This window comes from Aquarana catesbeiana, linkage group LG01 (assembly GCF_042186555.1).
Source record: "Aquarana catesbeiana isolate 2022-GZ linkage group LG01, ASM4218655v1, whole genome shotgun sequence".
Lineage (NCBI taxonomy): Eukaryota > Metazoa > Chordata > Amphibia > Anura > Ranidae > Aquarana > Aquarana catesbeiana.
The window spans coordinates 386,044,479-386,059,718 of NC_133324.1; the positions used below are offsets into that span (position 1 = coordinate 386,044,479).

Sequence of the window (15,240 nt, forward strand, 5' to 3'; positions counted from 1 at the left end):
TATTGAATAAACATGGATTTTAAACTTTATGGCATTATGCTTTGTGCAGTTTATCTTTTTTCCTGACTGGGGCCTGATATGCATTAATTCTTGGAGCCATTGGGAGGAATTAAAGTTTACGATGTATTCAAGACACATTATGATCCATCATATGATGAGTGGCAAGCACATCTGGTCACTTTTAATTAAGGGGTCTCAGCTTCTGGTAAGCAGCATATGATCCTGGTTGGTGGTGTCCCACAGTGTCAATTTTGTTTTGAGTTTCACGTGGTGTGAGCAAGGTCACTGCACTAAAATTGTGTGTCTTTGCATTATTGAAGTTATTATTTTTGTGAGTATATGAATGTTTATATTAAGATCACAATTTGATTATGGTATTATACTATATGCAATCTGTTCTTTTTTCGTACTGGGTTATGTGTATAATTGTGTTCCTGGAGCCATTTTAGAAAGTGGAGGGTCCTACTGTGAAAAATCGATCTTACATCACACTTTACCCTATGATGAAGGGCAAGCTCTTGGGACCTCCTGTAATTAAAGGGTCTCATCTTTTGGTAAACAGCTTAGGAACTCTGGTGTTGGATAAGATTGTCACTCTGAATTATTTGCCCAGTGATATTGGAAGCAAATGAACACAAGAGTAGGATTATGTTGGACTCTATTTGATGGACACGATCTGTTTTTCACACATTTTTTTTTTAAATTCATTATTAAAGTGATAGTTCTACAAAACGTGTTATATATCATCAATAAATATCTGTTTGTGCATTTTTTGAAGGGCTGCTGTCAGTCAGGATTATATTTGGCAAAATATTTTATTTTGTTGTTTTTTCTTTTTATAAATTCTTTATTTATAATGACCAAGATACTGGGCAGGTAATACATCAAGCAAAACAGAAACACATGAGCTTACAATTCACAAGATAATTGCAGTTGAAGAAACCTGCAAGTCAGTATGTACAAACTATAAAAAGGTAGCAATATACAACTTGTGTATTGCCTTTCTTCCTACTAGCTGCGTATAGCCCTGCCACAGTTCAAGTTTAACGTGTAGAGCAGGGGTAGGCAACCTTGGCCCTCCAGCTGTAGTGAAACTACAAATGCCATTATGCCTCTGCCTCTAGGAGTCATGCGTGTGATTGTCAGGGTCTTCAAATGTCTCATCGGACTTGAAGTTTCAAAACAGCTGGAGGCCTGAGGTCTACATTCAGGATCGATATTCTTTTGTAACTTTGGCACAGCTGGGGGTCCCCGCCCTCTGTGGGTATACCTGTGATCATGGCCCGGAATCTGTCTCTTGGAAGAGAGTCACCTTTCAAGAGTAAAATTTCATTCCTAGGGAGTCTTGAAAGTTTTATAGTAGGAGAGTGGGAACCCACCCTTTCCTGGGGCTCTGCCATTATTCATAGCCTTAAGGGCCATGTTGAATTCCTCTATGGATATTGGGCACTCTAGTTCCTAAATTGTATCATCGACAACTGAAGCATACCAGAGAGTCATATATAGCAACTAATAACTATCTGGGTTTGCAACGGTGATCCAGAATGTTCAGTCTGTCATAAATTATATAAGTTTGAATAATAAGACCTAATGGCATAAGCTATAGAAGGTGATTCCTTAACCAGCATCCCTCTCTTGTGAGAAATGTAGTTCCTAGATCCAATGTCTCAAAGTGCTAACAGTTTGCCTGGCTTGTTACCACATTCATAAAAGAAGCGTCTGCACTGAAGTAATTTTGCTTTTAATCCATCAGTGAGTAACTCATTGAGTTTGTTCCTCAGGACACCTAGTTTTTTTTATTTTGTTTTCTTGACTTTGTATGACACCAAGCACAGAATGTATTAGGTTTTTTAAGCATAGTTTTACACTTTGTCACTAACTGACTGTAAGTAAAAAATTTTTACTAGGACTTACTTGCTGTGTCTGTAGTCGTTTCTAGGGTGTTTGTACTCTGATATTGAGGTATATAAGTGAGTGGTTCATTTAGAATCTGTGGTATTTCTCTATGTAATCTTTAATAGCAATACAAATGTTTTATTTCTCTGCACAAGTTTACTGTAAATGTATATATCCTTGTGAGTGGTGTGAGATACAAGTACCAACTTTAAAAGCAAAAAAAATTACTGTACCTTGACAAAATTTGTCCCCAGACACGTAAAAAGTTCCTTGTGGACATCTCCCAAAGCATTCTCCTTTATACAGAAAAAAGCTGGAACTGGCACACTTCTCACAATCATCTTGGTCAGGTCCATTGCATTTTGCACATATGCCATCACAAAGTAAACATCTACCTTCTCCCCCATAATACCCATCAGGGCAAGAGCTCACACATTTGTCCTTATGTAGAAAGTAATCTGGTATGCATTCTGAAAGAGGGCAAACAGAGTAAAGACCTGGATATATATAGCTATGATTATCACCTTTAGGAATTATGGAAAGTAAATGCATATACTATATTTAATATTTTCTAAAATGGAATGAATAAATGTGAATATATGCAGTAAAACTGTGTACATTTGTTAAATTGAAAGTATTTACCACATTTTCAAAACAACAATACACTTTTTATTGGTTTTTGTGGCAGACTTTGTGGCACAGTGGTGCTTTAATTATGAAAATACAAGAAAGTGGTTTCACAAGAAAATTTTAAGCATCGGATGGAAATTTTTTATGAAATGAACGAATTTCTAACAGCCCATATGGTTTTAGTTTGGTAAAGTCCATTCATTTCAAAATTGCATGTTAAAAAGCAAATACAATTTTGAACTACTCTCAAATTAACTAATGCCAGTTATCCCATGTCTGAATAGTCGCTAGTAGTGCAGAAGTGATAAACAGTACCTGTACAGGTTTTTTCATCAACACAAGTCAGGCAGCTGGAAGGACAGTGTCGGCAGACACCATTAACATTTACAAACTTGGAAGAACAGTCACTTTGACATGTAGCTAGCTCCAAAACTTTAGGTGCATGGCATGACAGGCAATAGTCTGCTTGTTTATCACAGGTGTTGCAGCCCTTGCTGCAGTTGGTGCAGCCTCCTCCGAAGCTAAAGAAGCCTCTGCGAACAAAGGTAAAAAAAAAGTCTGTTAATATAAATCTTCATTTAAGAACAATTCAGAACATAAACACCTAAAACAGTTCATACAACAGGCAGTTACTGTATTTAGAATGTTTTATATGGTATATTTGCTATAGGATGCCGGTGATGGCTTCCGAACAGGAGTATATATTTCCCCATGAGTAAGTTCCTAAGGGCGGATCGAAACATATTGGGGGCGTGGCCTGGCGAGGTCCAGGCTGAGACTGCCATTCACTATCACACAGCAGGCTTTGACTTAATGTGTGGCTCCTGGGACAGCTATCACTGTCTAACAATTGCCTGGCGCATAGAGAAGCTCCCTTCCCGGCCAGCACTCACGGTGGTGGGCACAGGACTTCATTCCCATACAGCTTGAGCGGCTCACATACATATCTTGGTTTGCAGTAAATATTGCCTAACTATGCGGGGTGAGGGGTTCCGGGGTAGTCTGGTTGAACAAGAGAGGACTGTTTTCAGTATTCTCTGGATTAGCAAGTCTTCATTTGGGACTTAGAATTCAGTGGCTCGGAGAGGATTTGGGTGGGAAAGAGCCTCAAAACCATGATTACAGGGATCTTGGTCCCGAAAGGGTTAACCCATCTGCATGAGAAGGAACGGAGAAGGGACAGGAAACAACCAGCCATGTCTGTGAGGTACAGTGGAGTGTTTCACAGCTATGAGCAAGTTTGAACTGTCTTTGCTGACCTCCTGCAGCATTTAAAGCACCCTGAAAAAGAAGGAAACCCTAAACCCTTGGATGGGGCTGGTATATGGTGATGGCTGGTGAGCCATCGTATCTCCATATTACAATAAACACAAATGTTTTGCCTTGCAGTGTCATTTAATTCCTTAGCACTTCTATCTCACTTTACAGCCTATATTAGCCCCTGTTCTAGAAATATCCCTAACAAAGTCACACAAACACAAGGCCAGTTTTGATGGAAACTAAATAGTCAGCCAATGTATTTCGATTGTGGAAAAAAATGCAGCACCCTAAAAAATCCACAAAAACACCATGCAGTTAATGCCTTTTGTGGGAATTAAATTCAAGACTCCAGTCAAAAGTGCCAACCAACCACTAAGCCAATCTGTTGCTTGTTCAAAAAACTAATAATATAGATGATAACACTGTTCAATCTAAAGTAGACCTAAAGGTTATGGTAATGTTAATTTACTTCATTTATTTACATGGTGTGTAGATAGCATTAATTATACAAGCTAACAAGTAACTTTGGATATTCTAGCATTGCAGGGTATAATGATGATCAGTATCTGTCTTAATCTTCCAGTGTCTCTAGGTGTATTCAAATGAATTGCACATGGTACATGTTGTGACATTTCAGTACTGTGCATGCTGGGGTTCTTTAACCACTTGCCAACCAGCCGCCGTCATTATACGGTGGCAGGTCGGCACGTTCCCACAAATCACTGTAGGTGTACGGGGCCCCTTTAAGGAGCCGCAGCAGGCGTGCGCCCGCTGTACGGTGGGGGACCTGATGCATGTGGCCGGCGGCTGTGATGTCCGAGCAAGAGCCAGAATGGGGATCTGTCAATGTAAACAGACAAATCCCCATTCTGACAGGGGAGTTTGAGGGAGATCTGCCGATCCTAGTGATCAGGATCAGCACTCTCTCTCCTCCTATAAAAATAATAAACATGTTATACTTACCTGCTCTGTTGTAGTGGATTTGCACAGAGCAGACCGGATCCTCCTCTTCTCTGGTCCCTCTTCTTTGATCCTGGCCCCTCCCTTCTGTTCAGTGCCCCCACTGCAAGCAGCTTGCTATGGGGGCACCTGAGCTGAGTCACAACTCCCTCTGTGTTCATTCAGATATGGAGCCCCGACCCGGCCCCACACCCCCTCTTTTCCCTGATTGGCTAGCTGACTTTGATTGACAGCAGTAGGAGCCAATGGCGCCGCTGCTATGTCTCAGCCAATCAGGAAGGGGAATCTCAGATGGCCGAGGGACTTGTGGGCATCGCTGGACAGAGAGGGTAAATATAATTTTTGATTTGCTGCTTTCATTGACACTGTGCACAAGTGACACCAAGTTGAACCCTACTGAAAACCCTATGCATTACTCCTGCTTAGTTGCTTTGGGCCCTTAGTATGAGGAAACATTCTATAACATGATGTGCCAAGCTTGTCTTTAATGATGGATTGATTTTTAATGCCAGTAAATGAACAAGGAACCTGTTTTGTATCCCTCACTTTTGATATTGGCATATGTGTCATGTAGCTGCAATTCTTATTCATTCTCAAAACAGTGCTTTATAAACGGTTATCTAGAGAATGGTTGTAGAAAATATACATTTCAAGCATATACGTCATCCCCAGGTGGTCAGTATAATGGACTATGTCATGAAGTGTTTTCTTACTCAGGGCAGCTCTTATAACATCTCCCAGCATGCAGAATGTCATGTGAGCACTTCAGGCATTCATTGTTTTCTGCACACATCTCACAGCCTTCTGAACATCTTTCACATCGTCTGTCCTTTGTATTACTAAAGGTCCCCCGCGGACACGATTTAATGCAGCTCTCATCATGAAGAAACGTCCCTGCGAGTGAAACAAATACATTAGAATATTTATGAAGAGAACTTTTCCTGGCTAATTTTAAAACAGTCTTTTTTTTCTCCATATTTCTTTTTTTGAATCCTGATTTATAAAAACAAACATTTATGCATTTATGCATTATACATATGAATATACAGTACATGCAATGTATGGCATTAAAGCGGATCTTCAACCTGATATTCAAGTTCCCTCCTCTCCACCCTTCCTCACCTCCTTTACGCAAGGAGCACACTATTTTTTTAAAATTAACTTTATACATTTTTTATATACTTTATTTATTTACTTTACTTTTTTAAAATTTACTGAACAAAGAATTTCAGTCCCCCCCCCTCAAGTCATTCGCCTATGCGAATGACATGCGCTATCCCCCCTTCGCCTTTTGGGATACGCACGTCACATTTCCCAGGAGGCATAGAGCTCCATTGAGGTGGGGAGTGGGCCAAGCGGCAGCTTAACCTAGAAGAGCTGATGGGCCTCATGATGACATCATATAAGAAGATGGTGAGCTTAACAGAGCGGACAGAATTATGAGAGGATTCTGCAGGACACCGCTGGATACACTGGGTGGGTGAGTGTCTGAAATGTTCAGAACCAGCATAAAGGTAGGCAGGGTTTGGGACAAAAAAATGGGGAGCAGAGGCTGGAGATCCGGTTTAATAGCCTTTTCGTAAGAAAAATGTTATCTTTGAAGAAGCTTTATAAGTTCATAAATCATTGAAACTTTGGGAAAAGAAAAGTTTCCAGGCTCTCTATGTGGAGGGAAACTAATGGATTTGATTTTTTTTTTTTTACTTCTAATGAATACATACAAGATAATAATAATAAATAATAATTTTCTTATTTAGACATTATTAGTAAAAAGAAGCACAAGTATGGACTTACCTGGATGACACGATGTGCAAGCATTAGCAGATATATTGCAGGTCTTACAAATCTCATCACATGCAGAGAACACAGCTGCAGCTTCTGTTATAAAAGACATTAATTTTATTATCATACAGGATTTATACAGAGCCAACAGTTTGCGCAGCGCTTATATGTCAGGTGCTATTATTTGTACAATGTAGATTCTTTATTACCCACAACATATTTAAAAATATTACAGTTGTTTTTGTGTATATCCTTTGAAGGGATAGTAGACTTGGTATATTATTATTATACAAGATTCATATAGCACCAACAATTTGCGCAGCGCTTTACAACATGAGGGCAGACTGTACAGTTACAATCCAATTCAATACAGGAGAAATCAGACGGCCCTGCTCTTTAGAGCTTACAATCTAGGAGATATGCCATTCTATTAAAAAATGGCGCGATGTCTCTTTAATGCCACGTACACACTAGAGGAATTTTCGACCGGACTGGTCTGACGGACCGAGTCTGGCGGACAATTCGATCATGTGTGGGCTTCATCGGACCTGCAGTGGACTTTTTCGAAAATCTGACTGACTTTAGATTTGGAACATGTTTCAAATCTTTACGTCGGAACTCCGCTGGACCCAGTTCCTATCGAAAAGTCCGCTCGTCTGTATGCTAGTCCGATGGATGAAAACCGACGCTAGGGCAGCTATTGGCTACTGGCTATCAACTTCCTTATTTTAGTCCGGTGTACGTCATCACGTACGAATCCATCGGACTTTGGTGTGATCATGTGTAGGCAAGTCCGTTCGTTGGGAAAGTCCTTTGGAAGTCCATCGAAAGTCTGTCGGATAGTCCGTCGGACCAGTCCGGTCGAAAAGTCCACTCGTGTGTACGCGGCATAAGCGTAACACAAAAACGTTCCAAAACAAAAGTGCTAATATGCTAACAATTCATAACAGCATTAATCCATCCGATAAAATATAAAAGTGTTAATTCAATTAATTCTTGTAATATGCCATGGCCTGGTAAAAGTCATTTAGAAGCAGAACTCCAGCCAAAATGTTTTGCATACAGTGGGTTAAACCTCTGTTGAGATTTATTGTGGCCTTTATCCTCAATAGGGAGATTTGCCCTGACTTCTTGTCAGATCATATAGCCCTCCACCAATAAGTGTTATCCATACTCCTGTTTCCCTTTAAACTTGTATCATTAATTTAAGAAAGTAAAGCCTCATACGCACGATCAGATTTTCGGACCAATGTTCATCCGTTTTTTGTGGCATGCTAGTCTCATGTCGAAAGTGAAGAGGTTACTCACCATATGAAAATTCTCGTACGACAGAATGCAACTTCAGAAGGGATGTAATGGGGGTTATTTACTAAAGCTGGAAAGTGCAAAATCTGGTGCAGCTCTGCATAGAAACCAATCAGCTTCCAGGTTTTATTGTCAAAGCTTAATTGAACAAGCTGAAGTCAGAAACTGATTGGCTACCATGTACAGTTGCACCATATTCTCAGTTCACCAGTTTTAGTACATCTCCCCCAATGTGTTGAATAGTTTTGTATGTATTCTTTCGTTTCTGAGCATGCATATTCTTGCTTTTTTTTGTACAAAAACAAAAATGGTATAGTCTGCACACCCAGCTTTTGTCGGACAAAAAAACGGAATCGGCTGTCGAAAGCACCATACTAACGATCAAAAATCGTCAGATCGTTCGGCGGACGAAATTTTACTTCCGATTTTCATATCGTGCGTACGGGCCTTTAGTGATCAAAGCCAAAGCATTATTTTTGTTTTGTAATGAGTGGAGGAAGGGTTAGAACTCTTGTCATTTTTTTTGCTGTTTTTGCTTAGGAGACTGTTACCACTGGAAAAGAAAGTGAGTGGAAAAATGGTTCAGTAGAACAGTGAAACATGGGAATAGGGAAGAAATATTCCAATGTTTAAGAGAGAAATTTCCCTTGACTTGTGTTTCTAGGACAGGAGGTGAAGGGAAATTTCCTGATTTGGACAAAAGCAGCAAACAATATGACGAATATATGAGGTATATGTTACTAATTACTGAAAGGGTGTGATACAATACATCAGCAGTGGTATGGGCATTTTATATTGGACACAGGGTGGAGTTGGGGTTATTTAGTTTATAGGAGGTAAATGAGTTGCAGTAAAGGAAAAGCAAAAAAAATGCACTGTAGTTCCCAGCAATTTTTTTTACAAAGCAAAGGTCAAATAGTCTAAAGAATAGGAACACTTCTTCTTACAGTGGGGTATTTCAATATATTGAGAACATGTCATGAAAAAAATGTAGGACTCATTGCTGACTTCTCCTTCTGAAAATGCTAGGTGCAGTTTCAGTAGTTTTGAGTCTACATGTCCTGGTGTTGTCAGCAAAGGCAGCTGACATACTTATCTTATGACAGGTGTTCTTTAAATATTACTTTCTACTTTATAGTGCAAATAGCAATATAAAGTATATATCAAAGTAGTAGAGGGTAAAAGGGTGTATTGGGGCAAATGTCACATAATAGTATACATTTTCATTATGAAACAAAGAATGTAACAGACATACAATTAATCTATTATTCTTACTGAGGTTACTTTACTAAAGAAATAGAGACTGTTCATTTTGCAAACTGAATGTAAAATTAGATGAAGTGATGATCACATTTTAAATGCAAATTTAAGTGCAAATTTTAAAAAAGCAGGGAGTTTGTTTGCAAAAGATTGGTTAACAGAAGTCATTACAGTTTTTCTTTTCAAACTGAAAACTCACTTTCCTAATTAAACATTCTCTATTCCTTCGTAAATCAACCACAGTGCATTGAATTATTCCTTCTGTTCTGTACTGTATGCTACACAGCTGTTTTTATGTCTGTTGTGCTCCAGTGACTGCACACTAGGTGGCAGCATAACACCAGTTACACCATTCTCCTTGTATTATATTGCACTGATGTTGCATTTTTTTATTTATTTTTTTTTTATGAAGGAGTTTGTTTTTATTATCAAAAATATTTCACGAATTTGCATTGGCAGGTTCAGCATTTCCAGCTAAAATGATGTGCTGCCATGCCAGCTCCATGTGGGACTCAATATCAAATTCATGCCCAGAATATGATTTCACAACAGTCATCTTTGCTCCAGTACAAACTTGCCAAACAAAACTTTACATAAAATGAACAAAGATGACAATGTGGCCCTAGGACCATCTGGTTGCCAGACTGTTATCCAATAAGGGTGTACATATCCTCTACAAAAATTTGAAAGATTCAGATGGAGTATGAGTAAAGATCACGCCAATATTGGAATTGCCATACCAGCATACACTGATGGAGGTAGCCATTAGGAGATTAAATAATATTTGAATAATGTTGATGTTGATACACAATGCCTGGTGATAGGTTGTGCAGTGTTCTTAAACTTTTTGTTAGCTTTCCTTAAAATGGGGTAAATCTTATATCCATTCTGAGATTTATTATGTCTCCACAGGGTAATATCTCTTTTCTTCATGTTCTAGTGGAATACTTAGTTTGTCTTGGGAATGAACATCATCAAGTGGCACACTCTTCTGCCCCTCTAAAAAGTGACCTGAGGTGGCTTATCAAAGGGCAGTAGAGCAGCATCTGCCTGGCATTCAGGAAGTGATCCTTTGGCTTCCTGGATGCCCTTTTTTCAGCCTTTTTTCTATTAAAATGCCACTCCACAACCGAGAGCCAAGCGTGTGGCTCATGGTTACAGTGCTGCCATGTTCACTTGCATGTATTGCTTTTGGTGGCCTTACTGCCCGCTAAATGCTGTATAATTTTGACATGCTGCAAAGCAAAGCAATGTGGCCACAACTATATGTATTACCCTCATTGTCTGCCATTGTACAGTTTAGGAGGACAGTTCGGGGACATTAAACCTTGGGTTAACCAACTTTTTTTATGCCCCTGCTCCCCACAGAACGCCTGTGGGAATGAAGCCTAAACAATCTTGGACTCTCATTTCTTTAGAGTGACATTCTTTTTATATATTGTTTATGAAGAGGGCATGTGCCCCATATGAACCTGATTCACCTTTTACAACTAGTATCCAATGATGAGCCAAAACAGTGCCTAATGGAGACCCTGTCCTAATGAAGACATAGGAACTAAGTGGATATCTCAAATGGGGGCACAGCAATAAAAAGATAGCTCCATCTAGATTCTAGCTCTTCTCTACTCTAATAAGATGTTTTTCATTTTTGTTGTGTCTGTGCTAAGAAATTTTTTCCTAAGAAAAAAAAAAAAATGAGGGGACAGTACTATCCTTACATAAATTCTAATGCCCCGTACACACGATCGGACTTACCGCCAACAAAACCGTGGATTTTTGTTCGAAGGTTGTTGGCTCAAACTTGTCTTGCATACACACGGTCACACAAATGTTGGCCAACAATTACGAACGTTGTAATGCGTTGACGTACAAGACATACGACGAGCCGAGAAAAAGGAAGTTCGATATCCATTGAGGCTCCCTCTGCTTTATTCTGAGCATGCGTGAACTGTGCGACGGACTTGTGTACACACGATCGGACTTTCCGACAACAAAGTTATGTTGGCGGAAAATTTGAGAACCTGCTATCAAACATTTGTCCAACAGCAAATGTTCAATGGAGCATACACACGGTCGGACTTTCCGACAACAAGCTCACATCCAACATTTCCCGTTGGAAAATCCGACCGTGTGTACGCGGCATAACACTTCTTCTACCTATCCAAAACTAAAAAAAAAAAAATTGGGCTAGAGTTTAATTTAAAATCTTCAAAACTACACAGCTAAGAAAAAAAAATCATTCTTCAGTGAATATAATGTATGCCCTTTGCAATACAATTCTCATCCATTATTAGACACATGCAGAGTATAATAGAAGAGCAAAAGCATATGTGAGCCATACAACAAAGATGTGAATGATACACTATTGGAGCAAAGGTGAGTATGGGTTGAACAGCTGCTACATGGGAGATGGTACATTGGTGCCTAAAGCAAAGACAAAGAAATGAACCCTCTTGTCTTATGTTCACAGCACAAAAAAAAAGCAGAAATGGAGAATACAGAAGAGTGAAAAGAAACCAAGAACAATAAAAACAGGTAAGAACACAGATGGAAAACATGATTCCTATACCCCTGCCTAAACAGTGCCAACACACCAGCATTATATACAATAAAAGACAGATAATGTGCAAAGAAATAGTCAATAATGCATCAAAAATCTTTGTGTGTTTTGTGTTCTCCCTTCACAGAGTGTGCCCTGCAGTAAGATATCCTACGAAACACTACAGAAGTCTGGAATGCTGTTTAATTGCTTAGCGCCACTCATAAAATAAGACAGCTCTCCTGTTTTTCTTTTGTTTTTTTCACTGAGGATGTATAGAATGAAAAATTATTATAGAAAAGTATTATATCTGCTTTTTTTGTAAATAGCTCCCTTCATTCACTTGAATATGCAAACACATCTTTCTGAAACTACATGTTTATTATCTGCACAGTGTGAGTGTCAGAACAATATAATGTTTTCTATCACATGTCATGTGAAATTGTATGTATTTATCCAGGAGCAGAAAAACAAAATAAAAATCTTACGTGTCAAAAAAAGAAAAAAAAGAAAAAAAAGAAAATGACGACTACTATAAAGAATGTACAACGTTCAATATTAGCTTCAAGCAGTAGTTTACTCTGTATGTGAACTTGTACCTACAGGTAAACTTAATAAGGCTTACCTGTAGGTGCAATGAATGTCTCCTAAATGTGCAATAGGTTTAGGGGTATTCACATCAGCAATAGCCGATGACGTTACCTGCGCTTTAGCAGTGACGCTCTGCATTCAGGGCATACAGAGTGTGCCGTGGAATGCAGAGTGCCAAGCAGCGATCATGACTCCCCTGCAGGGCTGGACTGGGACAAAAATTTGGCCCTGGACTTTATCCAGACTGGCCCACTTTAATTTTGCAAACACACACAGAAACAGTATATAAATTATACACAATTGTGCAAAAAAAAAACATAAGTAAAAACATTCCATTGTAAGTATAAACGGCTTTTTTTTTAACCACTTAAGGTCCGAGCCTCTTTTTGACACTTGTTGTTTACAAGTTAAAATCTTTTTTTTTTTTGCTAGAAAATTACTTAGAACCCCCAAACAGTATATACATTTTTTAAAGACACCCTAGAGAATAAAATGGCGGTTGTTGCAATATTTTGTCACACTGTATTTGCGCAGCGTTCTTCCAAACACAATTTTTGGGGAAAAAATACACTTTTTTGACGTAAAAAATAAGACAACAGTACAGTTAGCCCAAATTTTTTTATATTGTGAAAGGTGATGTTACACTGAGTAAATTGATACCCAACATGTCATGCTTCAAAATTGTGCCCGCTCGTGGAATGGTGGCAAACTTTGACCCTTATAAACCTCCATAGTCGACGTTTAAAAACGTCTACAGGTTACCAGTTTTGAGTTACAGAAGAGGTCTTTTGCTAGAATTATTGCTCCCGCTCTAAATTTTGCGGCTTATTTATTTTACTTTTTATTTTTTATTTTTACACTGTCCTTCTAAAAAAAAAATTTTGGGTCACTTTTATTCCTATTACAAGGAATGTAAACATCCCTTGTAATAGAAAAAAAAGCATGACAGGACCTCTTAAATGTGAGATCTGGGTTCAAAAAGACCTCATCTTTAACACTAATGCCACGTACACACGGTCGGATTTTCAGATGGAAAATGTGTGATAGGACCTTGTTGTCGGAAATTCCGACCATGTGTGGGCTCCATCACACATTTTGCATCGGATTTTCCGACACACAAAGTTTGAGAGCTTGCTATAAAATTTTCCGACAACAAAATCCGTTGTCGGAAATTCTGATCGTGTGTACACAAATCCGACGCACAAAGTGCCACGCATGCTCAGAATAAATAAAGAGATGAAAGCTATTGGCTACTGCCCCATTTTTCCGACAACTTTGTGTGACCGTGTGTATGCAAGACAAGTTTGAGCCAACATCCGTCGGGAAAAATCCTAGGATTTTGTTGTTGGAATGTCCGAACAATGTCCGACCGTGTGTACAGGGCATTAGACTTAAAAGCAATAAAAGTTAAAATGGTTGTAAACTCTTTACAACCACTTTTTGCTACAGGTAAGCCTATAATAAGGCTTACTTGTAGCTACCACAGATATCTCCTAAACCTGCACGGTTTAGGAGATATCTGTGGACGTCATCGGCACATGCACACTGAATCAATGGCACATACGTGGGAGTGACGTCAATCACAGCGCCGGAGCCTGCAATACCCGGCAGTAACTCTGGAAGTGATGTCGCCGGGCGGGGAATCACAAACATAAAAAGACAGGGAAACCACTCAAACATACAATGCGAATTAACAAGGCAGTATAAACGGCTAACCATCCAAAAAGGTCAAAAAGCACTGTTAGGGCCTATAGAAGAAGCTTAGAAAACAATTCACTTTTCTCTGCAACGTTGTCAATGATCACATCAGAGTCAAGAGAGCAGAGGATGTCCTTTTCTTTTGATATCAACATAAATGCAAAACATAAAATGTGTTAACTGAAAATATACTCATTATTTCACCTATTCTCCTCTGTATTTTTCTCCTCCTTCTCACATCACTGCGTGAAGTGGGAGGGCTAATGTCATGCAGGAACATTGCTACAGCCTCATTGGCTGGAATTTCAGAAACCAACATTGCTACACGGCCATTGGCTGCTTTTCAGCAATGCAGTGGCGCTGAGGCTGAGCTGGGTTGAGCACTATGAGGTGAGGTGATGGACAGTGCAGATGACAGGTCTCTCCCACAGCGGCCAGCTGGACAAATCCGCCCCCCGGCCGACTGGCCAACCCCGATGACCACCGAAGCCCCCCTCTTCACTGGCCATTAGCCGTTCTAGTTGATTTCTCTTATAGGCAATACAGCGGTGCTCAAATTAATGGCTGTGCGAGCCGCGCAGTCATTACTTTGACAGGCTGACACTGAAACTGTCCCACTGAGCCATCGGCCCACCGGGAAACTCCCGGTAGTCCCGATGGTCAGTACATGCCTGCTCCCATGAGCCTGAAAACCTGTAAGGAAAACTGGGTGAAAATGGAAGCCCTAGCAGTGGTGATAGTGTGCTGCTGGAGGGCTTTGTTTAAAGGGTAAGTTTGTCATAATGTGCTAGTATGTGGTGCATACTAGCACATTATGGCATAAACCTGCAGGGGACCAGTTTATTTTTTTTTCTTTTTGCCAGTTTACTACCACTTTAAAGTAAACCAGTCACTACATGAATGTGGTCCTTCGCACAGAAAAATGACTGCACCATTGTAGCCTTCACTCCCTCTGCAATCTAAAGCTGGAGGAGGGTGAGCCTGGTAGTGCATCATCAGGGGGCTGGCTGCAAGATTTAGGAAGAGGCAGCTGGGTCTGGTATGGAATTAAGGGGAACCCAAATTAAAAGAAAAAAAGGCGTGGGGCCCCCAGGCCCTATATACTCTGAACAGAAGCAGTATACAGGCGGTCCCTGGGTTACAAACAAGATAGGGACTGTAGGTTTGTTCTTAAGTTGAATCTGTTTGTAATATGGAACAGGTACAATTTGTAAGTGTAGCTCCAGCCAAAAAATCTATTTTTAAGCTTTTTGGATAACATAGGGAAGGGTTATCATCACCCCTGTAACATTTGTTTTGCTGTCTGTGCCCCTGTTTAG

The 15,240-nt window shown here is 39.7% G+C and overlaps 1 protein-coding gene across 1 annotated transcript in view; it reads right to left on the reverse strand.

The window, feature by feature from the left end:
• Positions 1–15,240, reverse strand: part of PCSK5 (proprotein convertase subtilisin/kexin type 5) — a 635,867-nt gene that overhangs the window by 24,745 nt on the left and 595,882 nt on the right. Inside the window, exons 28-31 of the mRNA XM_073634106.1 lie at positions 6,541–6,624; positions 5,460–5,640; positions 2,842–3,059; positions 2,130–2,366 (exon numbers count right to left, since the gene is read on the reverse strand). Coding sequence (XP_073490207.1) covers positions 2,130–2,366; positions 2,842–3,059; positions 5,460–5,640; positions 6,541–6,624 — 720 coding nt within the window. The remainder of the gene's footprint in view (positions 1–2,129; positions 2,367–2,841; positions 3,060–5,459; positions 5,641–6,540; positions 6,625–15,240) is intronic.